This window comes from Doryrhamphus excisus, linkage group LG3 (genome assembly GCF_037039965.1).
Source record: "Doryrhamphus excisus strain RoL-2023G ecotype Guam linkage group LG3, RoL_Dexc_Guam_v1.1, whole genome shotgun sequence".
Taxonomy (NCBI): Eukaryota; Metazoa; Chordata; class Actinopteri; order Syngnathiformes; family Syngnathidae; genus Doryrhamphus; species Doryrhamphus excisus.
In genome coordinates this window covers 1,912,350-1,940,045 of record NC_136359.1, presented here as the reverse complement: position 1 = coordinate 1,940,045, position 27,696 = coordinate 1,912,350, and the positions used below count along the sequence as shown (strand labels likewise).

Sequence of the window (27,696 nt, the reverse complement as noted above, 5' to 3'; positions counted from 1 at the left end):
ATTACTAAAATAATAATAAATAACAATAAATTATTGTCATAATATAATCATGCAATTAATAAATGAATAAAAAAAACTGAATGCATTTTTGACTGCATTTCTCAAATGAATATTTTATTTTATGTTTACAAAATTAATGAATATATTTTAATTTAAAAAATATTTAAAAAAACACATAATTAAAATACAAATACAAGTTAAATAATTCATAATTAATATGCCTTTCATTATGAAATTGAGCAATATTTATTAGGAAATTAATAAATATGCATGTTTGATTTTTTCAAAAATGTAATGTTTGAGGATTAATCTTTTTAAGAAATAAATTACAAAATTTTCAAAATGCAAAAAATTTAGTCAAGAAAAAATAAATCAATCAAAAATAATGCAGAAATAACTGCAAATAAATAATTATCATTACTTCATTAATAATTAATCACATAATTAAAAATGTAATTGTTTGCATTTTTCTCAAAATTTTTTAAATTAAGAAAAAAGTTTTTATTTACAAAAAAATGACAATAATGTCTGATTAAAAATGAATAAGTAGCTGCCATCTTGAAATATATAAATATTTATTAGGAAATGAATAAATTCAATAAATGACTTAATAATTAGGGAATAAAAACAGTCCAAAAGGAAATGTATAAATCTTTTTTAATCATTTGAAAATGAGGTAAAGTATTTGTTGACGTGGAGGTCATTCTTCCAAAATATTCCGTACATTTCTTCATCAACTTCCAAAAAGATGGCGCCGATTCCAAAATAGTCCAAAAGTTGAATATAATAATATCGTCGGTAGCGTTTTAATAAAAATGTGAAGAAAAGATGCGTCATGGCTGTGTATCACATAGTTTATTTGCTTTTTTTAACGTTTAGTAAAAAGATCTGCTGTAAAAGGTTGCCGGTGTGAAAACCTCATCCACCCCCACCGAAATCACACGTGCGTGTTCTCAAACGTGGCGGCCCCGCCCACCTTTCCCGTCACCTTTTTTGTGTGTTTTCCTTCCAAGTACCTTACGTGAGTGTACGGATTCGGCGCTGAAAAAACCCAGCCTGCCTTTGAATGCATCGTCTGCTTGGCAGTGCAGTAACAATCACGCGCCACAGGAGGGCGTTGGTGCTTTTTTTTTAAATTAGAAAAGTGTGCAAGTCACGCCTTCAGGGGATGGATGGATGGATGGATGGAGGAGGGGCGTGGCTTGTGAAAGAGGGCGTGGTTTCTTTATAAATTGGAGGGAGGCGGTTTAAAAAAAAAAAAAAAACAAAAGGGAGGGAATGGGGCTTAATGTGGGTGTACTACCTGTGGACGGGCGGGTGGAGGCCATTGAGGGTGAGGGGCGTTGTCGGGGGCGGGCGGAGCTCCAGCTGGGCCAGGAGGGAGAAGTGGTCCGAGGGGATGTGGGGGTGGGGGCAGCCGGTGATGTTGTTGTCCACCAGCCACTGGTGGTCCAGCGGGCCCAGCAAGCCCAGGACGCTCATGCGGGTCCTCGAGAAGAAGATGTAGTCGATGACGCCCTGCGAGGAGAGCGAGAGTCACATGGGCGGATGAGGGAGGGGCATCTCGGACAGCGGCGGCGGCGTCCTTACCTTGAAGTCGTAGGTGTAGTTGGTGTACGGCATGAGGTTCCCGTCGTAGGCGCTCTTCAGCTGGAAGCTGTGCGTGATGCTCCCGTCGGCGTTGCCGTTTTTCCCGTTGCAGCTGAAGTTGCTGAGACATTCGTTGTAGCGCAGCTCCTTGAAGTCCTTGTGGTTGTCCGCCACGCCGCCGTCGCTCAGGTACTCCACCACGCCTGCGAAAACCGGTCGTCAGCGATAGCGAGCACCCGCGAGGTCGGTTCGACGTACCGGAGTCGGGAAGCGAGTTGAGGTCGGCGCAAAGGACGATGGGGATGGAGGACGGGTCGGAGGATGGCGAGCCGGCGCCCGCCGCCGATGAGCCCGACGCCCTCTCGGCGATGCTCTTCAGCTCGGACAGGAACATCATGGTCTGGATCAACTTGACGTCCGAGTACTCGGGGTCCCAGTGCATGTGGGCGTTGGCCACCAGGAGCAGCTGCCTCTCGGGCGCCGTCTTCACGCCTGAAACACAAAACGGCAGCGGATGTTTTTGCTGGATTGTATTTGTATTATTATTAAGTTTGCGTTATTCAAATTTATGAATTCAGTTTTTCTTATTACATTACCCATTTTGCCCCTTTTTGCTTTTTTTCTTTGATTTTTAAATAATTATTATGTTTTTATTTTTCAATTTTGCTGTTTTTTATTTTCAGGTTTTCATTGCATCATTCAAAACAAGTTGTTATTATTATTATTATTATTATTATTATGAACATTTGAAGGTTTTCTCCTCCCATGACACCTTTTAACTGATTTTTTAAAATTATTTTTTATTATTATTATTATATTAGAAATTAGTATTTATTATTATTATTATTATTCATACCCTTAATTCTTTTAATTTTCTTGATTTTTTTAAGCAATTATGTTTTTATCTTTCAATTTTACACCTTTTAACTGATTTTTTAAAATCATTTATTATTATTATATTTGAAATTACTTATTATTATTATTTATTCTTAATTTTTTTCAATTTTCTTGATTTTTTAAATAATTGTTTATCTTTCAATTTTGCTGTTTTTTATTTTCATGTTTAATTGCATCATTTAAAACAAGCACTTTATTATTATTATTATTATTATTATCAACATTTGAAGGTTTTTTCCTCCCATCTTTTAACTAATTTTTAATTTTTTTTAAATTATTTTTTATGTTCAATTTTATTTTAATTTTATGTTAATATGAACATTTTGACTGAACATTGAACATTTTGATTTTTAGTAATCCTTGAAAACCTGTTTACGACCATCTAAATACAATTTTTTTTACATTATTAGAGACCTCTAGACATGAAATAGCACCCCTACAGTCACCTTTACACTGCTATTACCCGATATGGTAGTTCTAATAAAAAAAATAAGATATAGGAAACCTGTTTACGGCCTTCTAAATACAATTTTTAACATTATTAGAGACCTCTAGACATGAAATAGCATCCCTATAGTTACCTTTACACTCCCATTACCCAATGTAGTAGTTCTAATGAAAAAAAGAAGATATAGGAAACCTGTTTACAACCTTCTAAATACAATTTTTAACATTCTTAGAGACCTCTAGACATGAAATAGCACCCCTATAGTTACTTTTACACTCCCATTGCCCAATATAGTAGACATAATAGAAAATAAAACATGTTTACAACCTTCTAAATATGTTTTTTAACATTAGAGAGGTCTAGACATGAAATAACACCCCTATAGTCACATTTACATTGCCCAATATAATACATATGATAAGAAAAATAAGACAAATATGGACTCGGGCATTGTGAGTGTTCCTCTGACCTCCAGAGAACAAGTCCTTGTTGACCTCCAGCAGCACGGCCACGCCGATGTTGTCTTTGGTCATCACTCGGTTCAACATGACCTCCGACCCTTCCGAGTTGGCCATGGCCACCTGGTTGAACTCCACCGTGTGTTTCTGCACCAGACTGAATCTGCACGCATCCGTCATATGCCAGTCATACTCAGAACCTCATAGCATCGTTGGGGCAAAAATACTATTCAACATTGAAAAAAAAAAGCTAAATTTGGGGGGAAATTATGATTATGGAAAAATAAAATTTACCATGAAAACAAAGAAAGGAAATTTGGGGGAAAACGGCTTAAAAAAAAAAGAAAACAAAGTTAAAATGTTGATACTAATAACACTAATATAATTTAAATAATTAAAATTATTAATATAATTAAAGTTCTATGAAGAAAATACATGAAAAAACAGTAAAAGATGAAAAATGCAAAATATATAATAATAAATACATATAATACACAAAAATACAGCATAACAAAATAATATCAGAAAAAACAGCAAATGTTGAAAAAAAGACCAAAATTATATCATGTATTAAATTATATTATATAAAATTTTATTAATAGTTCATATTAATTATATGAATTATACATATATAAATATATTAATCATATGAAATATGTTTTGAATTTTGCATATACTGTAATAATAAACATAATAATGAAAAGAGAAATACGAAAACAAAGGAAAAATAAAAAATATTGAAAACACTAAAATGCTAAATAATAAATAATAAATAATGAATAATAAATAATAAATAATAAATAATAAATAATAAATAATAAATAATAAATAATAAATAATAAATAATAAATAATAAATAATAAATAATAAATAATAAATAATAACATTTGTTGTTAAAGAATATACAATTGGCAGCCCGGCACAAATAGATTTGATGCTCGCTGTTTGGCTTCACTTGCAAAGACATTCTAACACACCTGGTCTGCCATAGAATAAGAAGACGTAGCAGGAGGGATCATTAAGCCAGTAATCAGAAGCCTTTTTCTAAAAACCTACGAGCAACAAATCTAGTTCGGAGTCATCGCCACGGTAACCTACCGCTACCACAAATAGATTTCGGTCCTTCTTCTGTCAAGAAGAAGAAGAAAAGAACGAGAAGAGAGTGAAAACTGACTTTTCCGTCTTGAAGAAGACGGCGCAGCCGTCCACGTGCTTCCTCTCCTGCTCCGACACCAGTTTGGCTCGGGACTTGGGGCAGAAGTAGCCGTCGTAGCCGCGCTCCTTCAGCGTCTCCAGGAACAGGGAGTAGTACTGCTGCGTCTCCACTTCCTGAACGCACAACTTTTACAAACACGGCACCAGAAACGACCCCCCCGACCCCAGGCCCCGCCTCCTTGCCGGTGCACACCTGCAGGCTGATGATGTCGGCGTCGCCGTTGCTGATCTCCTCCAAAATGCCTTTCTTGCGGTACTCCCATGTGAGCGCCCAGGACGGACAGTAGCCGTAGAGCTGCCGCGTGGCGTACTTGTCGCACAGCACGTTGTAGCACATGACGGTGAAGGCGGCTGCGAGGGAGTGGGGCGGGGTTTGAGGACCTCAGTGTCACAAAGAAATGTAGCGATCTGACGCGCGCACACACACACCTGTGGGGAGCGCTTGGTCTCGTTCCTGCAGGCTGATCCACGGTCTTTGTGGGAGCTGCTCTGGGTGCACTGGAAACACAACCCGCCGTTAGCGCCCACCCCAGCCAGGGGTGCTACCTCAGCCAGTTAGCGCTACCTGCTAAATTATCCAGCATGTAGTTTAAAAGCTTTCGTGTTCCGTCCGGTTCCTGGTACAAGTTGAGGATGTCTTGGGATAACGGGTTTCCTGCAACGAGACACAAACGCCGCCGCAACGGGAGTGACTTTGGAATGAAAGAATGCGGCCATTGTTACACAAAGTGTCATTTTCGTGCCCCCAAACTGACCTTTCAGCCCGAGCGTTTGCAACTGGAAAAGCTTCCCGAGTTCGTAAGGCAGAGCTCGTAGAAGGTTGTTGTTTAAAAGCAGCTCCCTGCAAGACACCCAATGGCAGAGCATTCGTCTTGGATTCCGAAAACAAATGGAATGTTCCCATAGTTAGCATAGAAAACCTGTTTACAACCTTCGAAATACAGTTTTTAACATTATTAGAGCCCTCTGAACATGAAACAACACCCCTATAGTCACCTTCACACTCGTGTGACCCAATATAGTAGACATAATACCAGGAAATAAGACATAGAAACCCTGTTTACAATCTTTTAAATATTTTGTTTAACATTATTAGAGCCCCCTAGACATGAAATAACACCCCTATAGTCACCTTTACACTCCTATTACCCAATATAGTCAACATAAGAAAAATAAAACATAAAAAACCTGTTTACAGCCTTTTAAATGTTTCTTTAACTGTATTAGAGACCTGTAGATGTGATATAACACCCCTATAGTCACCTTTACACTCCTATTACCCAATATAGTTGACATAATAATGAAAATAAGACATGAAAAATGTTTACAGCCTTTTAAATGTTTCTTTAACTGTATTAGAGACCTCTAGATGTGAAATAACACCCCTATAGTCACCTTTGCACGCCTATTATCCAATATAGTTGACATAATAACGGAAATAAGACATAAAAAATATTTACAGCCTTTCAAATGATTTTTTTAACTGTATTAGAGACCTCTAAATGTGAAATAACACCCCTATAGTCACCTTTACACTCCTATTACCCAATATAGTCGACATAATAAGGAAAATAAGACATAAAAAAAACTGTTTACAGCCTTTTAAATGTTTCTTTAACTATATTAGAGACCTCTAGATGTGAAATAACACCCCTATAGTCAGTTACACTCTTATTACCCAAAATAGTATACAAAAATACAATAAAATAAGACATATAAGGTATAGAAAACCAAATTATGACCTTTTAAATATGTTTTTTCACATTATTATAACTATCTAGATATTATATAGCACCCCTATAGTCACCTTTACACTCCTATTACCCAATATAGTTGACATAATAAGAAAAATAAGACATTAAAAACCTGTTTACAGCCTTTTAAATGTTTCTTTAACTGTATTAGAGACCTCTAGATGTGAAAATAACACCCCTATAGTCACCTTTACACCTTTAAGTATGTTTTGTAAACATTATTAAAGCCTTGTAGACATGACACTCCTATTGCCCAGGATGCTAGCCATAATGCTAGCCAGGTCTTACCTGAGAGAGACCATGTTGCCCAGCTCAGCGGGCAGGCTGCGGAGCTTATTGGACGACAGGTTCAAGAAGACCAGGTTGGGCAGTCTGGCGATGTCGGGCGGGATGCGGGTCAGGTTGTTGTCGTTGATGTGCAACGCCGTCAGGTGTGTCAGCGTCCACAGCGAGCTGCTCAGACTCCGCACTCGCCCTGCGTGAAATCAATGAAATCAGGCCTCGAACTCGGGGCCACGAGTGCGTTCCAACTGACCGGATATCTCCAGCTCCGCCCACTGAGACTTCTTCCCGCTGGCCGCCTCCTCGGCTGACATGATGGTGTAACATCGGCGAGGATCTGGAGGATCATATTTTTCCTTTGGCATACCGCTTAATCTGTGGGAGCATGTCACTCTGTTACTACCGCCACAGACCAAATGGACCGCCACAAATACATTGTGGGAAACGCTGTATCAACACGGCGCAAAATAGAAATATAGTTCAAGCTCCACAAACCAGGAAGTAGCCTACTAACTACACAAATAAACACATAAATAAACACAAATACAGTGTTGAGTCGTGGCCCCTCTGTTAGCAAAAAATGGTACGGCCCTAATAGTAACATCTTCTGTGATGCAGGAAGTGGCGTTTTTTACACGTCGCTAACAGTTGTGCGTCTGAAGTGAAGCCTGCCGCTATTAATAACAACAATCACATGCATGCTATCGCTAGCGCTTGCATCCACGAGGTTAGCCTGGGGTGACAAGTTTGCAAAAAAGTCTTACATAACTTGTTGACACGTGGGCAGGTCCCAAAGAGAGGAACTGGGTCACGTGCACAGTTAAAAAGTACACAAATATTATGACTCTGTGCTAGGCTTGGATTTGTGGGGGCTACTTTTTTATTTTTTTTATATTTTGCAAACGGAAACTATGCACAAGTGTCAACTGCAGGCAACAGCTGAGAAGCCAAACATAGCCGCCCCACGTGACTGCCAGCTGTCACTCACCTGGCAGGTAGCCACGCCCTCCGCACGCGCCACAGGGAACAAGTTTTAGAAGGCAAATAAAAAAGATGGCGATTACCGCCTTACTAGAAAGAGCTCAGGAGTTGAACTAGCAAGGCAGCCTCAAGGCAGGGCGCTTGATTTGTGTGGCGAGCGGCAGCAAAAGAACGCACCGCCACGCAAAGCGAGGCAGCAGCTGCTCGCTTTCTTTCCAGGACAAGAACACAAGTGGATCTAGTAGCCGATATTAACGTTTAAGACCCGGTGACAACAACGCCTGTAGCTACATGCTCCATAGCTGTGTTACCTTCATTCGGGGGCGGTGGCGGACGACCTAACATCGGCGGCGACATGCAGACGCGACTGCTGGAGGAGACGTCCAGACCCTGAACGTCTCGGAAACACAAGGGCGAATAACAAACGTCACTTCCGCCTCGCTTCAGCTCGTGCCGAGCGGCGCGCTCCGGTTAGCATTAACGCTCATGCAAAGAAATGCAAACGTTAAGTCTGTCAAGCGGTGAAAAACGAATTTAGAGAATTAATCCTCGCTTTACAATTGAACAGAGCCATTAATTTATCGATCATACGTGCAGTTGTTGTTTTTTTCTCTTAAGAAAAATCTACTTAGTACGTCCAAATAATTTTTAAATTGACAACTTTTAAACAACTTACGCCGGTGACGTGGTTTACTCAGGACAAGATTTTCAGTCTAGTGTACATTTGTGAATAAAAACACGCGTGCTGTTGGAAAAAAAAATCCACCACAACAGCCGATATTTCTTAACTCCGTGAAATAAAACTTTGATTTACTTGGTCGTTAAAAATCGTCAAATTCACACGGAAGTCTTGTGTTGTGACGCTACCTTCCGAGGCGGAACAAATATTCCACGTTGCGGTTTTACCCGGATCACTTACGTCGTCCACCAACATGGCCACCTCCGCGCGCACTGTATGGAAAGGTCAGCTCCGTTTGTTTTTACTTCATTTATACCCACTTGCGCGTGTTATTAGTGTACAATATGTGTTTTAAAAATGACAGTTTGGTGATCACTACCTTTTGCGCTTACCGGAGCTCTCATTGTGGGCTAAAAAAGCTAAACTGTCGCTAACTCCGCCGCTGTGTTGTGTAGTTAAGCTAGCTCCTCACATTGGACCTGTCTATGACAGTGGCTAGCGTAATCATTATGAAGCAATTACAACATTTTGAAATCAACTCTGTGATTAATTATCTCTGATAAAGTACGAGTTGAAATTTGATACCTCATTCACTTCTGTACTCCAAATAGTAAAGACGTCAGAGCAGATTTTATATGGGAAAATAGTGCGGTTGGTCCCCCATTGCTTTAACATTGAGTCAGGACAAAAGCTGTGATCGACCCACGGACATCCATCACAGCTTTTATTTTGACTTCAATGTACGCTGTAACATGTTTCCTCTTCTTTCCAGTTGTAGTCTGCTGTCAGAGGCAGCTTCTGAATGGCGGCGCTCCCACCTACACAGCCTTTCCCTCCTGCAGCATCCCCGCCAGGACCTTTGCTGCGGCTGCCGCCATCAAGTGAGTTGAAAAGAATACATTTGTCTTCTCTGACGAGACCGAATCACTTAGTTTCATTCCCGCCACGCCCCGAATAGGACACGAAAAAAGCCGAAGAAGGAGGACGCAGAGCCAGAGGTGAAGAAAGAGCCGAGGGTCATCGATGATAAAGACCGACACAAACCTTTTGGGAAGACGGCGTGGGCGCCCGTGGACGACGTCTACATCCTGAGGTACTACCCGAGAACCGTGTACAGCGCCGCAGACGCCGTCGACCTGTTGAAGAGCTACCAGGTGTTGGACTTCACCCCTCATAATCAGCCTGTCTACATGGATCTGAAGCTGGACATGAAGCTGGAGAAGAAGGTGTGATGTTCTTGTTTGGCATTTTAGTCGGTAAGATCCCACGGTTCCCGTGTTTGTTTGTTTTTTTTAATTTTATCCCATTTCATAGAAAAAAATCGACCCCTTTGTCAGCACGGTGCAACTTCCACACCCATTCAAGACCGATGTGAACAAAGTTGTGGTGTTTACTGAGGTAAGGACTTTTTTTTATTCCACATCTGATAACCTTATTGGCATCTCTCTGCACGTTTTTCATTTATTATTATTGAAATAATTATTGTTTGTAGCATTGAATTGTAGCATGAAAGGATGTTGCACTTTGCAAAGCAACATGTGTGGATACAGTGCATTCGGAAAGTGTTTCATTGTTTCCAAATTCACAGCCTTATTCCAAAATGGATTAAATTCATATTTTTGTCAAAAATTCTACACACAATACCTCATCATGACAATGTGAAAAAAAATTGTTGCAAATTTATTACAAATAAATAAAAAAAAGAATAATCACATTTATATAAGGCCATTGCAGTGAAGCTCAGAATTGAGCTCCAATTAGCACATAGCCTCCATCATCCATAAGTGGGAGACGTTTGGAACTACCAGGACTCTTCCCAGTAAGGTAGAGTCTCCAGAAGGAAGCCACTCCTTGGTAAAAGACACATGGAACATCTCTGTAGAGATGGCTGTGCACCCACCTGGTGGCGCTACAGAGGTACTGCAAAGAGGAATGGCCAAAACTGATAGCTGATAGTGTTAGAATGCTAACGTGAGCATTGTTAACATGCTAATGTTGGCATACCAGACTTTTTTTTTTTGCTATTTTCATTGGTAGGCACATATACAAACACTTGCCACTATCATTTTAGGTGTTAGCATGCTAACGTTGGTATGGTAGCGCTAAGGAGCATGCTCATAGTAGCATTTTTAGCCGTTTTATGAACACTTAGCGCCAGCACAGTAGGATTTAACATGCTAGTTAACGTTAGCATTAAGATATTAGCATTTTTGCGAATTTTATGAATGAATGAACTTAGTGCTGTCATGCTAGGTATTAGCCAAAACTGGCCAAAGATCAAAACCACCTGAGGCTGTAATTGTGGTCAAAGGGGTGTCAATTTTCACTTTTTTTTTAGTTTTTATAAATTAGCAACAATTTCAAAAATGTTTTTTTCACATTGCTGTTATGGGGTGTTGTGTGTAGAATTTTTGGAGAAAAAATGTATTTAATCCATTTTGGAATAAAGCTCTGACATAAAAAAAAACCCTGCTTTAGTGCAGAAAATGTATGGAAGTAGCAATAATAATAACGTCACAAAATTCCCATCTGTTCTGCCTGTAGGATGCTAATCAAGCTAAAGTGGCCAAGGAAGGCGGAGCCTCTTTTGTGGGAGGGGCGGAGCTCATTCAGCCGGTGAGTTTGTCCCTCATCAAAGCTGTCTTATGCTGTTTTATTAAAAAAAAAATTATTTTGCAGATCTTAGATGATGAGATTGTCGCCGACTTCTACGTCGCCGTACCCGAAATGCTGGCCAAGCTCACGCCGCTCAAAAACAAGTTGAGGAAGAAGTTCCCAAAGAGCAACAGAGGTAAGCCCCGCCTCCCCACCCCGGTGGCTCCTGATGGAACTGCAAGCTGACTCCCTTTGCCTCCTCAGGCTCCGTCGGCGTCAACATTTCCAAAATGCTGGAGCTCTTCAAGAAGGGCCACGAGTACGCGGTGGAGAGCGAGTGCTACGTCAGGACGCAGATCGCCACGGTGCGTAACTCCACAAATAAATGGTCAGAGCACTTGTTTGGGACATTTAGCCTTCCTGGTACATTGTGCTATCATGCTAGGTGTTAGAATGCTAACGTGAGCATTGTTAACATAATGTTGGCATACCAGCCTTTTTTTTTGTTATTTTCATTGGTAGACACATATACAAACACTTGCCACTATCATTTTAGGTGTTAGCATGCTAACGTTGGCATGTTAGCACTAAGGAGCATGCTCATAGTAGTAGCATTTTTAGCCGTTTTCATGGGTAGACACTTATTTGAACACTCAACATCAGCACAGTGGGAGTTAGCATGCTAGTTAACATTAGCATTACTAGCATACATGAGATATTAGCATTTTAGCGATTTTTATGAATGAATGAATGAACTTAGTGCTGTCATGTGTGGGTATTAGCATTTTATCATTGCTAGCATGCAAATGTTAGCATACTAGCATTTTTTTGCTATTTTCACACCATTAACACCACTATATGTTTTTAACATTTTTAGGTGGTAGCATGCTAACATTAGTAGCATTTTAATCCGTTTTCATGGGTATACATTTGTATGAGTTATTTATTATATTATTTATATTTATCATTTTAGGTCTTAGCATGCTAACATTAGCATTTTAGAATTGCTAGCATGTTGACGTTAGCATAGTAGCATTTTTATCCATTTTCATTGACACTAAGCTGGTTAGGATGCAAATGTTGGCATGTTAGCATTGCTAGCATTTTTTGCAATTTTAATAAATATGAACTCAAGCAGACACTTTGCGCTGTTATGTTAGGTGTTAACATGCTAATGTTACCATGCTAATGTAAATATACTAACATTTTTAGCTTTTTCAGAGGCTATTATGTTAGGTGTTAGCCTGTTGGCATTGTTAGCATATTCTTTAAGACATTCAAACATTCAAGTTGTATGTTTTCATGGTGAAGGGGTCTAAATATGTAGATAAAATAAATGTGCAACTAATATGTATGGTGTAAATGTTTTACTCTTCCTGCAGCTGGACCTTCCCAAAGAACACATCCTCGCCAACCTGCAGACCGTTCTCACCGACGTGTGCTCACATCGGCCTGCCGACGCGGGTACGCGCGCTATTTAAGTGTCCTTCAAGTGCAAAAAGAAGTTCATGAAACCGAGTAACTCTCATGCGCTCTCATTCCAGGCCCCCTTGTCAAGCGTGCCATCATCACCAGTCGCACCAGTGAGGCTCTGTGGTTCAACAGCGACGACCTTCTTCCCAAAACGGCTCAGGAATAATCGCCGTTTTGTGTATTTATTGTACTTAGTAATAAAGTTTTTTTTTATCTCCTTTCTGTTAATTTGCACATGTGGCCACTGGAGGGCAGCGTTGACCATCCTTTAGGTTTCACACAAATTTTATTTTTATTTCGGGACACCATCAATATTTAAATGCATAATTTATACCTCTTTGTAATTCATATGATAAAGTGATTAATTTATGAATGTATGAATATTTCATTTTAGACTTTTAATAGTTATCTATTAATTCTTTTGTATGTTATTTTTTTAAAACCTTTTGACCAATTGTGGTTTAGTTTATTTTGACTGGTTACAGTATATTACAGTATATTTTAATATATTAATATAAATTAAATTATACCTATTTATAAGAGTTTAGAAATATATTTAATTTGTCAGTCACTTTTGAGGAATTTTTATATTATTTCAAAAGTATTTGAACCAATGGCATTGTACTTATATTTTTTTTCAATATACAAAAATTATAGAATTTATCCTATATAAAAATGAAATAATAGTATTTTTTTCTCATGTCATTAATAATTTTTTTTTTACTTTTGTAACTAATAGTATTGTACTTGTTTATATTTTTTTAGAAATAATTTAGTATTATGTATGAAAATAAAATTACAACCAATTTATTCCAAATATATAATTATAATATGTATTTTTATTTTATAATTTTTTTTCACATGAAAGGCTCAGTAAAATTGTTAAACATTAACATTTTAAAACATGTATTTTTATTCGGACGCCATTAGATGGTGCACGTGTACCTAATAAAGTGCAAATGGTGTCAAATCAGTGCTGCTCCTAACAAAGTTGTGTGTGTGTGTGTGTGTGCGTGTGTGTGTGTAGCTCCTCCTCCCGCCGAGGAGGTGGTGACTCCTGGGAGGAGGTGTCGAGAAGGTGGAGGAGGAAGAGGAAGGTGGGACGTCCTCCCGGTGTGAGGAAGAGGAGGACAACCAAACGTTCATCCCGCAGGAGCCCAGCAGCCTTCTCGTCACCTCCACGATCTTCTCATCCGGATCTTGCCAACCTCCAGACCGAGTCTTCCTCCAGAGTTCTCCGTGGGCGTGCACGCGGGCTGGGAGGGCGGAGCTGCGCCGGACTTCACTTCTCCGGTCTCGGCTTCGGGACTTGGGCTGGTCTTCCTGGCCGGAGATCGCTCTCTTCTTCTCCGTTCTCCCTCGGGAATATTTTGGATCCTTCCTGGACTTTTCTCCATTTCCTGCTGACGCCGGAACGAGCATGCACGGCGGTGCGGTTCCTGCATAAGCCCCCCCCCCCCGGATCAAATCCACTACCCTCACCCGGGACTGGACTTGGATTATCAGCAGCATGGAAGCTCGGTGGATGTTTCTCGGCGCCCTGGCTGCAGTCCTGACCGCCCCGAGGGTGACACATGGTGGGTATTTTTGTCCCCCCCACCCACCCCCGTTCCCTCCCTTGCACTCATGCAGTTGTTGGTGTTGTTATGTGGGTCAGGGGTTATCAGAGACCACCTCCAACATTCTTCATTTTGCTGCTAAAGTGGAGCTTTATGCACCCTGGGGGAGGTCACACACTACACCTGCTCTCTTTAACCGGGAAGTTTATCCATGTGGGAAAGCGTTCCATCAGTGGATTAGTGCAGGTTGGGTTTTCGGACCCCCCTTCCTGGGAAGGTTTTCCTCTCTTTTACCATTTCAAGGACCAAATGTGATTGTTTAGGGACACAAAAAAAAGTACGAAAACACAAACTTTTTCAGTAAAATGACTCATGTCAACAAAACAAACAGGAATAAAATTCCATCTTTTTAAGTTAACAGCATGATTATCCGCATTGGAAATACAAATAGTCTGTCCCAGGGTCAAACTGTGGCCATCATGAAGCCAAAAAATGAGCCGTTTGGAAGAAAACATATGTATATATATGTATATATATGAGAAATAATAAGAAGTTATGATGCTCATCACGTTCCTAATGAGCAATAAAGAAGTAAAAATGTAAACAAAAATGTAAAAATCAGCAGTTATTTTACAAGAATAGAGTGAAAAATGTAATTATTAAAGAAAGATTATGACAAACAAACAAAACAAAAATGAAAATTGGGGTTGTGGAAGAAAGTTATAATGTTACATGAATAAAGTCACAATATTATGGCAATAAAATCATAATTACCATGACAATTTACAAGAAAAAAGTACATAATATAAACAAAACATAATATTATATTATTAATATTATTATTATTATTATGAGAACTAGAAAAAAACAACAAATAAAGTATAATTTATTCAATGATTTTGAAGTTTGACAAAAATATTACAAATATTATGAAGATTAATATTATGAATATTATGAAGAAAATTAATAAATATAATTTTATCAGAGATAAAGTTGAAATATTAACATAATATTATTATGTATAATTTATAATTTTATATATATATATATTACCAAATAAAGTATAATTTATTCAATGATTTTGAAGTCAAAATATTAAGAGTAAAAAAGTCTTAATATTATGAAGAAAATTAATAAATATCATTTTATTAGAAATAAAGTTGAAATATTAAAGTAGGATATATTAATATTATGAGAACCAGAAAAAACAACAAATAAAGTATAGTTTATTCAATGATGGCAATGAAGTTAGCTGCACGGGGGCAGGGCCCCGGGGGTGGATGACATCCACCCGGAGTTCCTTATGGCCCAGGATGCTGTGGGGGTCACGTGGACATTGAGGACCGTGTTTCTGGAATGGAAGGCCAGGGTGGTGGTGGTGGGGGGGTGGGGGGTACTGGTGACTGTGTTCCAACTATGGCGGGGTCCTCATCCAGGGGTCCAGGAGAAGGGGGATCCAACTGAAAGTTGAATTCGGTTTGGGTCCTTCAGGGTGCATGGGAGTTTTCCCAACCCGCTCTATTTGTGTTTTGTGGACTTGGAGAAAGTATTTGACTGTGTTCCATAAGGAATCCTGGGGTGGCGGGTTGGGGGGGGGCGGGAGGGGGTACTTCAGGAGTATGGGGTACCGGACCACTTGATACAAATAATATTCTTTGACATCGGCATTGTCAGAATTCTTGCTAAAAAATAGCGACAAAGTTGGCAACACCGCTCCCTCCTGCTACCTCTTCTTCTTCTCTGGTGTGTCCCATTCCATTTGTTTGCATTCCTTGTCTTTCATGCTCCAAACAAGCGTATTTTAAACATTGACTCGCTGCGTCTGGGTTAGTCTTTCAAGTTGATCAACAACAGCAAAGCCAAACCTAAACCGGAGACGGCATGTTTACACTACGCTGCGGCCTGAAACCGGTTTTAAACCTTGACATCTTCGACGTGGACCCTCTAATCCCCAGCATGCCTGATTTGAGTCATCTGATTTGTTATCATCAGTTATCATCTGGCGCTTATCTGGATTCGATCCGAATTGGGCGGCCGTGTAAACGCTGCATCAGATGACCCGGTGTCCTGCTGTGATAATCCCCAATCTCTCATGTTCATAATCCCTGAGCATAAAGAAACATGACCCACATGTGCGCTGATGCTAACTCTCTCTCTCTTTCTCTCTCTCTTTCTCTCTCTCTTTCTCTCTCTCTTTCTCCGTGTAGGAGCATGCGTCCACGAGGGATCCCTCCATGCGGTACGTCTTCTTATTTCTTCTCCACCGGGATCATGAATGCATTTCCAAGGCTGCTTGCTCATGAATTATTCATCAATGGGGGCGTGTCTTTATACGTAAACAGGAAGTAGAAAATGTACACCTTCCAGAGTGACACCGCACATCCTCTGCTGTGCATGTGTGCCGTTTACAATGCGTACATTTGCACTTTTCAAAGTAAAAGTCAACATTCATAACTATATATTCCCCTCTTCCTTGTCCATGTTTAGTTATTCCAGGTTCTTATTATTTATTCCAGGTCTGTAATTATATATTCCAGGTTTGTAGTTGTGTATCCCGGGCTCCTACTTGTCTATTCCAGGTACACACTGACCTATGCTAGGTTCATACTTACCTATTCCAGGTTTGTACCTACTTCTGCTCCTATTCTCGTCATCCTTACTTTATTCCAGGTTCATACCTACCTATTCCAAGTTCGTACTTAATTTATTGTAGTTTCAAACCTTCCTGTTCTAATGTTACTTATTCATACTTACTTATTCTAGGTTCTTATTATTATTCCAGGTCTGTAGTTGTATATTCCAGGTTGGTAGTTGTGTATCCCGTGTTCGTACTTGCCTATTCCAGGTACACACTGACCTATGCTAGGTTCATACTTACCTATTCCAGGTTCGTACCGACTTCTTTTCCTATTACCTAGTCATCCTTACTTTATTCCAGGACTGTTGTATTATATTCCAGGTTGGTAGTTGTGTATCCCGGGCTTGTACTTGCCTATTCCAGGTACACACTGACCTATGCTAGGTTCATACTTACCTATTCCAGGTTCGTACCTACTTCTTCTCCTATCACCGAGTCATCCTTACTTTATTCCAGGTTCTTTTTATTTATTCCAGGGCTGTAGTATTATATTCCAGGTTGGTAGTTGTGTATCCCAGCCGTGTACTTGCCTATTCCAGGTACACACTGACCTATGCTAGGTTCATACTTACCTATTCCAGATTCGTAACTACTTCTTCTCCTATTACCTAGTCATCCTTACTTTATTCCAGGACTGTTGTATTATATTCCAGGTTTGTAGTTGTGTATCCCGGGCTTGTACTTGCCTATTCCAGGTACACACTGACCTATGCTAGGTTCATACTTACCTATTCCAGGTTCATACCTACTTCTTCTCCTATTACCTAGTCATCCTTACTTTATTCCAGGTTCTTATTATTTATTCCAGGACTGTAGTATTATATTCCAGGTTGGTAGTTGTGTATCCCGGGCTTGTACTTGCCTACTCCAGGTACACACTGACCTATGCTAGGTTCATACTTACCTATTCCAGGTTCGTACCTACTTCTTCTCCTATTACCTAATCATCCTTACTTTGTTCCAGGTTCTTATTATTTATTCCAGGACTGTAGTATTATATGCCAGGTTGGTAGTTGTGTATCCCGGGCTCATACTTACCTATTCTAGGTATACACTGACCTATGCTATGTTCATACTTACCTATTCCAGATTCGTACCTACTTCTTCTCCTATTACCTAATCATCCTTACTTTATTCCAGGTTCTTATTATTTATTCCAGGACTGTAGTATTATATTCCAGGTTTGTAGTTGTGTATCCCGGGCTTGTACTTGTCTATTCCAGGTACACACTCACCTATGCTATGTTCATACTTACTTATTCCAGGTTCGTACCTACTTCCTCTCCTATTACCGAGTCATCCTTACTTTATTCCAGGTTATTTTTATTTATTCCAGGACTGTAGTATTATATTCCAGGTTGGTAGTTGTGTATCCCGGGCTCATACTTACCTATTCCAGGTACACACTGACCTATGCTATGTTCATACTTACCTATTCCAGGTTCGTACGTACCTGTTTTTCTTTTCAAAGTAAAAGCACGGTATATATTTCTTTTCAGTGCTTGAACCTTAAAAAACAGGAGTTGATTCACTTTCGGAAAAGATCCAATTTGACTTTCAAGACCTCTAAAGGATGCTCGTCACTCGTTCCCAGCCCCTGCCCCCAGTCACCCCACCCCCGTGCCCGGGCCGTGTAATTAGGGCGGAAGGAGCTAGACGGGACATACCTGGGACACATCCTGACGCTTTTGAAGACGTTTGTGGGAACATGTTGAGAACAGCACAGGAGAAGTTGAGGGGTGGGGGTGGATGTGGGGGGTGGGGTGGCGGCGGGGACACAGGTGGGATGTTCCGGCATGTTCCAACATGGTCCATAAGGACATTCTGGAGTTCAAAGACAAGACGTAGAGGAAGTGTTCTCCCCGCGGCGCAGGAACAAACCGGGGGAAAAAGAAAGTGGAGATGAAGGTGCAGAAACATTAGCGCTTCTAAAGTGTCAAACATTAAAAGACAGCAAGAAAAACAGATGTTCAACTCCAGAAACACATCATTAATAGTAGTCCTGAATTTGAACGATTCCGATTCCTCCTTTCGAGTTCCACTTCCGAACGATTCTCCATTCTGATTCTTTAAGACGCAGAGTCATCAAAGTTTCTTTGGTTTAAATGAGGACACTCATCACACTTCTGTTCCTGCTTACTTATTCCAGATTCATATTGATTTATTCCAGGTTTACACTTAATTATTCCCCTATTACCTACTCATGCTTACTTATTCCAGGTTCATACTTGCCTATTCCATATTTGTACTTATTTATTCCAGGTTCGTAGTAATTTATTCCAGGTTCACAGTTACCTATTCTGTCATTCCCTGTTCATGCTTGCTTATTCCAGTTTCATACTTATTGTTCCCAGGTTCATACTTACTTATTCCACATTTGTACTTATTTATTCCAGGTTCGTAGTAATTTATTTCAGGTTCACACTTACCTGCTCTCCCATTCCCTGTTCATGCTTACCTATTCCAGTTTCATACTTATTTATTCCAGGTTCATACTTATTTATTCCAGGTTCATGCTTGCCTATTCCAGGTTCGTACTTATTTATTGCAGGTTCAAACCTACCTGTTCTCCTGTTACCTATTCATGCTTACTCATTCCAGGTTCATAGTCATTTATCCCAGGTTTGTACTTATTTATTCCAGGTTCAAGTTTACCTATTCTAGGTTCGTACTTATTTGTTGTAGGTTCAAACCTACCTATTCTCCTGTTACTTATTCATGCTTACTTGTTCCAGGTTCATAGTCATTTATCCCAGGTTCATACATACTTATTCCAGGTTAATACTTACCTATTCCAGGTTTGTACTTATTTATTGCAGGTTCATACTTATTTATTGCAGGTTCATAGTAATTTATCCCAGGTTCTTACTTATTTATTCCAGGTTCAAATTGACCTATTCCAGGTTCGTACTTATTTATTGCAGATTCAAACCTACCTATTCTCCTGTTACTTATTCATGCTTACTTGTTCCAGGTTCATAGTCATTTATCCCAGGTTCATACGTACTTATTCCAGGTTAATACTTACATATTCCAGGTTTGTACTTATTTATTGCAGGTTCATAGTAATTTATCCCAGGTTCTTACTTATTTATTCCAGGTTCAAATTGACCTATTCCAGGTTCGTACTTATTTATTGCAGATTCAAACCTTCCTGTTACTTATTCACGCTTACTTATTCCAGGTTTATAGTCATTTATCCAAGGTTCATACGTATTTATTGCAGGTTCATAGTCATTTATCCCAGGTTTATACTTGCAGGGTGTAATTATTTATTCCAGGTCTGTAGTATTACATTACTGGTTCCATGGTCATACTTACTGTATCCCAGGTATGTACTTATGTACTTATTCCACGTTCCTTCATACTTATCCCAGGTTCACGTTTCCTTTTCAAAGTTTTTGAAAACTACCCGGCTTCACACTTACTTATTCCCGGTCCCACACCACTTTCTGCTCGCACTCCCTCTGACATTTCCTCAAATGTCACTCAGACCCGAGCAAGCGGCCAGCAGGCTGCTGAATGCCGATCTACGTCTTTAACAAGCTCTGCAAAGTTCACGCCGACGTCTGCTAACAAAACTGATGACATAATATAGAGGATCTTTGACTCGCGTCTTCGTGGCGGATTCCCAAAAACAGCAGCACAGAATGTTTGACTCCCATTTGACCTGTTTGTTCCTAAAAACAGCACTGATGATCTTGAACAAGAGTTTAAGTAGTAAATTATTATAAACTTCACTGCACAAGATGCCTAAAAACAGCACAGTTTTTCTGTTACATAGAGTATCTTAGAATGTTATTGTTGAAGTCGATATTTAAAAACAGCTACAGTCACGTATAGAGACTCTTTGAATCGTGCGTTCGTGGTAGATTCCCAAAAACAGCAGCACAGAATATTTGACTCCCATTTTTACCAGTTGATTCTAAAAAACAGCTCTGATGATCTTTGACAAGAGTTTTAGTGGTAAATTTTTATAAACTTCACTACACAAGATGCCTAAAAACAGCACAGTTCTTCTGTTACATAGAGTATCTTAGATTATTATTGTTGAAGTCGATACTTAAAAACAGCTCCTGTCACGTATAGAGACTCTTTGACTCGTGTGTTCGTGGTAGATTCCCAAAAACAGCAGCACAGAATATTTGACTCCCATTTTACCAGTTGATTCCAAAAAACAGCACTGATGATCTTTGAAAAGAGTTTTAGTGGTATTTTTTTATAAACTTCACTAGACAAGATGCCTAAAAACAGCACAGTTCTTCTGTTACATAGAGTATCTTAGAATATTATTGTTGAAGTCGATACTTAAAAACAGCTACAGTCACGTATAGAGACTCTTTGACTCGTGTGTTCGTGGTAGATTCCCAAAAACAGCAGCACAGAATATTTGACTCCCATTTTTACCAGTTGATTCTAAAAAACAGCACTGATGATCTTTGACAAGAGTTTTAGTGGTAAATTTTTATAAACTTCACTACACAAGATGCCTAAAAACAGCACAGTTCTTCTGTTACATAGAGTATCTTAGATTATTATTGTTGAAGTCGATACTTAAAAACAGCTACAGTCATGTATAGAGACTCTTTGACTCGTGTGTTTGTGGTAGATTCCCAAAAACAGCAGCACCGAATACTTGACTGGCATTTGACCAGTTTGTTCCTAAAAACAGCACTGATGATCTTTGACTAGAGTTTTAGTGGTAAATTTTTATAAACTTCACTGCATGAGATGCCTAAAAACAGCACATCTGTTCTGTTACATAGAAGATCTTAGAATATTGATGTTGAAGTAGATACTTAAAAACAGCAGCTGTCACGTATAGAGACTTTTTGACTTGTGTGTTTGTGGTAGGTTCCCAAAAACAGCAGCACAGAATATTTGACTGGCATTTGACCAGTTTGTTCCTAAAAAACAGCACTGATGATCTTTGACTAGAGTTTTAGTGGTAAATTTTTATAAACTTCACTGCATGAGATGCCTAAAAACAGCACATCTGTTCTGTTACATAGAAGATCTTAGATTATTGATGTTGAAGTAGATACTTAAAAACAGCAGCTGTCACGTATAGAGACTTTTTGACTTGTGTGTTTGTGGTATGTTCCCAAAAACAGCAGCACAGAATATTTGACTTGCATTTGACCAGTTGGTTCTAAAAAACAGCACTGATGATCTTTGACAAGAGTTTTAGTGGTAAATTCCATAAACTTCACCACACAAGATGCCCAAAAACAGCACAGTTCTTCTGTTACATAGAGTATCTTAGATTATTATTGTTGAAGTCGATACTTAAAAACAGCTCCTGTCACGTATAGAGACTCTTTGACTCGTGTGTTTGTGGTAGATTCCCAAAAACAGCAGCACCGAATACTTGACTCACATTTGTCCAGTTTGTTCCTAAAAACAGCACTGATGATCTTTGACTAGAGTTTTAGTGGTAAATTTTTATAAACTTCACTGCATGAGATGCCTAAAAACAGCACATCTGTTCTGTTACATAGACGATCTTAGAATATTGATGTTGAAGTAGACACTTAAAAACAGCAGCTGTCACGTATAGAGACTTTTTGACTTGTGTGTTTGTGGTAGGTTCCCAAAAACAGCAGCACAGAATATTTGACTTGCATTTGACCAGTTGGTTCTAAAAAACAGCACTGATGATCTTTGACAAGAGTTTTAGTGGTAAATTCCATAAACTTCACCACACAAGATGCCTAAAAACAGCACAGCTCTTCTGTTAATAGAGGATTTTAGAATATTGTTGAAGTTGATACTGAAAAACAGCTACTGTCACGTATAGACTTTGACTCATTTGTTTGCGGTAGATTCCCAAAAACAGCAGCACAGAATATTTGACTCCCATTTTACCAGTTTGTTCCTAAAAACAGCACTGATGATCTTTGACAAGAGTTTTAGTGGTAAATTTTTATAAACTTCACTGCACTGGATGCCTAAAAACAGCACATCTGTTCTCTTACATAGACGATCTTAGAATATTGATGTTGAAGTCGATACTTAAAAACAGCTCCCGTCACGTATAGAGGATCTTTGACTAGCATATCAGCAGCAGTGATCCCAGTGCCGTCTTCCTGGTGGTCTCAGGTTAGACGTGGACTGCATCACGTAACTCTCCTCACGTTACGTCCTATTGTTCCCAAAAATAGACTTAAGAAAAATGGGACTGGTCGGCGCGGCGGTGTGCTGACAGACGCAGCGACGCCGACACAAATACATCATATTAGCCGTGTAGCGCCATGTCCAAATATATCACCCCCCCCCCCCCCTCAGGCTGGAATTCCTGGCATTTGTGAGTCGTACGGAATAGAAATGTAGGACGCCGCATGGCTGAGATGACAACATGACATCACTTCCTGTCACCATTATTAGTTAGGCAGCGAGCTAAATGGCTAACGATGCTACTTTAAATGTTTGCTCTTTGAGTTAAGCTAGCTAATGGGCTACTTCTAGCTAAATGTATCTACTCTGTTGTTTAGCTTTTTTGTTAGCTCACCGGCATAATTAGCAATCCAATATGGCGGCCCAAGCAAGGGTCAAGTGTGTGTTTGATCGTTCTAAAAAAAAAAAAAAAACGTGTTCATGCATTTTTTAGGAATACCGAGCGGCTCGATGAGCTCACGTTAAAAAATGCGCCCCTTGCAGTCGCATCGCATTTACAAGGTGGCGACCGTAAAAAGTGATGAAGCGACGAATGCGGCGCCGCCATTAAAACCTGAGTGGGTCTTTTATGAGCGCATTTTCTCTTTACCCGCTCATGTCGAGCACATGGTCAGCCGTAGATCCAGGAAGCTTGTAAAAGTGTCACATTATGGGATTAAACACATTGATTGATCAAGACCTCTGTCAACTTAGCTGGCGCTGAGTCACAGTGGTTTGAATATCGTCTGTTGTCATGGCGACCGGGGATTTGTGCTTGACGGGGTGACCCGAGGCCACATTTTGGCTCCATGTTATACCGTCCTTATTCTTACGCATTATGTGATGTCACTCAAATAATTCAAACCAAAATTTGTGCAGGTTATTGTTATATCCGGCTACATTTACTGGCTTAGATTTCACCAAAAGCTTCTAAAATATACTCTTAAAGCACCTTTGTGACATATTACGTGACGTAACTTAAATATTCAAAATGAAAATACCACTTGGTGAGTTCAATGTGTTGGTTATTTTGATAGTCTGCTTTATTCACCGCCTCGGATTACACCAAAAGCTTCTAAAATATACTTTTAAAGCTCTTTCATGTATTATATGTGACGTAACTAAAATATCCCAAACCAAAATGGCATCTGCCGGGTAGAATGCATAGCCGTGTTTTTTTTTCACTAGCTTAGATTTCACCAAAAGCTTCTAAAATAGACTGTTAAAGCTCTTTCGTGTCATATGATGTGACATAGCTCAACTACACCAAACCGAAATGGCGTCTGCTGGGTTAAATGCATAGGTTGATATTTTTATCCCGCTATATTATCCAACTTAGATTTGACCAAAAGCTTCTAAAATATACTTTTAAAGCTCTTTCATGTTTATATTATGTGACGTAACTCAAATATCCCAAACCAAAATGGCATCTGCCGGGTAGAATGCATAGCCGTTTTTTGTTTTCAGCTATATTCACTAGCTTAGATTTCACCAAAAGCTTCTAAAATAGACTTTTAAAGCTCTTTCATGTTTATATTATGTGACATAACAAAAATATCCCAAGCCAAAATGGCATCTGCCGGGTAGAATGCATAGCCATTTTTGTTGTCAGCTATATTCACTATCTTAGATTTCACCAAAAGCTTTTAAAATTGACTCTTAAAGCTCTTTTATGTTAATATCATGTGACGTAGCTCAACTATACCAAACCAAAATGGCATCTGCCAGGTAGAATGCATAGCCGTTTTTTTGTTTTCAGCTATATTCACTATCTTGGATTTCACCAAAAGCTTCTAAAATAGACTTTTAAAGCTCTTTTATGTTAATATCATGTGACGTAGCTCAACTATACCAAACCAAAATGGCGTCTGCTGGGTTAAATGCATAGGTTGATATTTTTATCCCGCTATATTATCCAGCTTAGATTTCACCAAAAGCTTCTAAAATATACTTTTAAAGCTCATGTTATATTACTATAATATTCTAAACCAAAATCGCGTCTGCTGGGTTGAATGCCAAGGTTATATTCACCAACTTAGGTTTGTATATTTTTTTTATGTATTTTTAAGATACTTTTAATCACAGACACATACTTTTTAGTTGGGAACTGATATTTTCCTGAAACTTACATTTGTTCTAATGAATGCCTTGAAAGAGAAGTCGACATCGGGTAAAATGGCCGCTGTATTTTCAAGTGGAGTCTATGCCGTTTGGGAGTCTTTCTTCTTCTGCTCCTTCTTCTGATGTCAGTGTTTTTGTCTCATTTTGTGGAGCACCCACAGCCCGTGTCCTCCTTGTCCTTCTCTGAGGATCTCAAAGTTCCTCTTAGTCGTTCCCAAAAATTGAAGCGAGCGCACGAACGCCGATGTCACGAGCGCCGAGAGCGAGCACAAATGGATCATCAGAGGACTGCGGAGTCACCACGTTTGAATTATTAAGAGGGCCGAGGCTGTGAAGTGCTGCTTTTTTTTTTTTTTTCAAGATGCTATTAAAGCTCAGCCGGCGTTGGATCGTTGGCTTCCCAACTTCCCCTCCAGGAACCTTCCGGGCCTGGGCTTTCATTAAGCTAACATGTTTACATGACAAACAGCAACCGACAACGTAGAGACGTGGAGGTCTGACGTCACTGAAGCAACAGCGCCTCTGCTGGTTGCAGCCAAGTACTGCAATCGGCAAGACATGACCAATTCCACACATTAAATCAAATTCATTAAAATCAATTCATGGATTATTAGAATACACATTCCTAATTTTACTCTAAAAATTTTAGAATATAGAGTAATTTTTTTTTTCTTAAAAAATTCTTTTTTTTTTTTACAAAAACCCATTTTAAAAATTAAATGCATAAAATAATAACAATAGTAATAAATAATACAACAAAAAATTATTTATTAATAAAAATAAAATACTCAAGCAAATAAAATGCATAAAATAATTACATAAAAATAAATACGTATTAATTAAGTGCTAACCAAATTAAATGAAAATAAATCAAATAAATAAAATCTATAAAATAAATACAAAATTTGTAGGTATTTTATTAGTACTAACTTTTTACAAAAACCCATTTACAAATAATAATAAAGCATGCCGCACATGGATTGTAAAAAAATTAATGTATAAAAATTAAATGCATAAAATAATAACAATAGTAATAAATAATACAACAACAAAATAATTTATTAATAAAATAAAATAATCTAGCAAATTGCATGAAATAAGTCAAATACATAATAATAATACGTATTCATTAAGTGCTAACCAAATTAAATGAAAATAAATAAAATAAATAAAATCTATAAAATAAATACACATTTGTAGGTATTTTATTATTATTTTATTAATGACTTAAAAATTGAATAAAAATACATTAAATACAATTCATAAAAAAAATACATTTAACAAACAGGCATTTATTAAGTGCTTACCATATGAAAGGAATATAAATCAAATATATAAAATAAATTGACATTTGTTGGGATTTTTATGATGTGCTAACAAATGTAAAATGAATTTTAAAAAGTCAATAAAATACATTAAATAAATAATTAAAATGAATAAAAATAAAGTAAATACAATACATAAAATTAATAGAAATACATGAAATAAATCATGTGCTAACAAATGTAAAATGAATTTGAAAAAAGTCAATAAAATCCATGAAATAAAATAAAATATTATAAACTAAAAAAACAATATAATAATAAAATAATAAAAAAAATATATAATTTGTTGGGTTTTTATTTGCTGTTAATATATAATAAAATAAAAATAAAGTAAGATATATACAATAAAAAAAGGCATTTATTAAGTGTCAATCCAGTGAAATGAATAGGAATCAAATATATAACAAAAGTTAATTTGTTGGGATGTTTATTAAGTGCTAGCAAAATAAAAATGAATACAAATAAAGTAAACAAATACATAAAATACATAACGATCAATAAAACTAACCGGGTTGTTGTGCTTCTGTGGGCGGCACGCCATAATTTACAGCTCCAAACGCGCCGCAAAAAAGTCAATTTTTGTCGCTTCCGGAACGAGAAGTTCCTTTTAGGCTTCGCGTCAAAGCGCCGCAGCCCAAAAGATGCGAGACTGAAAGAGTAGAGAAGTAACAGCCTTGTCGCTGTCACAGTGTTGTGATCGTACTGTCGCGTCGACACAAGAAAAGGAGCTTTTTGTACAGTTTGGATTTTGGGAGAAGATAAAAAAAAAAAAAAAGAAGCCACTGACAGACTTGGGCTTTGCTGTGTTGACACAATTCTTTAATTGAAGATCTCACAAAAGCTTTCATGAATGCAGCACGAACGGGTTCAAGAGTACAGAGCGCTTACTTATTTTAAAATATTATACTTGTATCAAAATATAAAAATATTTTAAAATATAGTATATAAAATATAAGAAATATATAAAAATTTTAAAATAGTAAAATAAAATATGGAGTCATTGAGATTGAAGATTGCAGACTGACCAGTGACCATAATAGCAAAATATATTACACTAAAAAAATATATAAAAAAGAGCATTTCCTTTTTTAAAAAAATATTACACTTAATAAAAAAAAAGATAAAATGCAAATATAAAACTATCGCATGTTGAAAATAATCTGAATTAAAAATATAACATAAAAAATATATATACCAAAAATATTTTTTTCCACCCTGCCATTTGACGACCCTGCACCACCTGAAGCTCTGGTGTTTTACTGAATGAAAAAGCACCCCGAATCGTGATGGAAAAATCAAAAATCAAAATCAAAATGTTCACCTTTGATCAGGTGGAAAACCAACCTATTTCACTTTATTAATGTTATTATTATTATTATTTTTCCTTTTGAATCTTTTTAGTGTCTTTTTTAAATCGGCACCTTCAAACGTGTGTTGCCACGTTTTCATCTTCATTTCTTTGCTGCTGAAGCACCTCAGGCTCAGTGCTAAAAAAATTCACCTTTGAACAGGTGAAAAACAACCT

General features: G+C 38.2%; 3 protein-coding genes across 4 annotated transcripts in view; 2 read left to right on the top strand and 1 right to left on the bottom strand.

Moving 5' to 3' along the window:
* Positions 1-661: 661 nt before the first annotated feature.
* cnot6l (CCR4-NOT transcription complex, subunit 6-like) lies at positions 662-8,479 on the bottom strand. 2 transcript variants are annotated; one of them, XM_058071616.2, is made up of 13 exons: positions 8,302-8,479; positions 7,937-8,108; positions 6,898-7,019; positions 6,651-6,837; positions 5,364-5,449; positions 5,174-5,263; positions 5,038-5,106; positions 4,802-4,959; positions 4,568-4,722; positions 3,405-3,556; positions 1,849-2,082; positions 1,591-1,793; positions 662-1,518 (listed from the first exon to the last, which is right to left on the bottom strand). In XM_058071616.2, the coding sequence occupies exons 3-13, from the start codon at positions 7,007-7,009 to the stop codon at positions 1,300-1,302; spliced, it is 1,665 nt and encodes a 554-aa protein (XP_057927599.2). In that variant the 5' UTR covers positions 7,010-7,019; positions 7,937-8,108; positions 8,302-8,479; the 3' UTR covers positions 662-1,299. The 2 variants fall into 2 exon arrangements, with proteins under 2 accessions (XP_057927599.2, XP_057927601.2); XM_058071618.2 differs by lacking the exon at positions 7,937-8,108.
* Positions 8,243-12,661, top strand: mrpl1 (mitochondrial ribosomal protein L1). Its single transcript, XM_058071619.2, has 9 exons — positions 8,243-8,588; positions 9,077-9,185; positions 9,263-9,530; positions 9,619-9,702; positions 10,849-10,920; positions 10,984-11,095; positions 11,164-11,264; positions 12,282-12,363; positions 12,444-12,661. The coding sequence occupies exons 1-9, from the start codon at positions 8,558-8,560 to the stop codon at positions 12,536-12,538; spliced, it is 954 nt and encodes a 317-aa protein (XP_057927602.2). The 5' UTR covers positions 8,243-8,557; the 3' UTR covers positions 12,539-12,661.
* A 572-nt stretch (positions 12,662-13,233) lies between these two features.
* fras1 (Fraser extracellular matrix complex subunit 1) overlaps positions 13,234-27,696 on the top strand; it is a 179,531-nt gene continuing 165,068 nt past the window's right edge. The window contains exons 1-2 of the mRNA XM_058069762.2: positions 13,234-13,949; positions 16,139-16,170. Of these exons, the coding sequence (XP_057925745.2) occupies positions 13,883-13,949; positions 16,139-16,170 (99 nt within the window). The 5' untranslated portion in view covers positions 13,234-13,882. The remainder of the gene's footprint in view (positions 13,950-16,138; positions 16,171-27,696) is intronic.

Coding starts and splice junctions, on each gene's coding strand:
- cnot6l (XM_058071616.2), bottom strand. CDS start 7,009: ATGCCAAAGGAAAAATATGATCCTCCAGATCCTCGCCGATGTTACACC. Junction 6,838..6,897: donor GGCGGAGCTGGAGATATCCG/GTCAGTTGGAAC, acceptor GATTTCACGCAG/GGCGAGTGCGGAGTCTGAGC. Junction 2,083..3,404: donor CAAGGACTTGTTCTCTGGAG/GTCAGAGGAACA, acceptor TTTGTGTTTCAG/GCGTGAAGACGGCGCCCGAG.
- mrpl1 (XM_058071619.2), top strand. CDS start 8,558: ATGGCCACCTCCGCGCGCACTGTATGGAAAG. Junction 10,921..10,983: donor GGGCGGAGCTCATTCAGCCG/GTGAGTTTGTCC, acceptor ATTATTTTGCAG/ATCTTAGATGATGAGATTGT. Junction 12,364..12,443: donor ACATCGGCCTGCCGACGCGG/GTACGCGCGCTA, acceptor CTCTCATTCCAG/GCCCCCTTGTCAAGCGTGCC.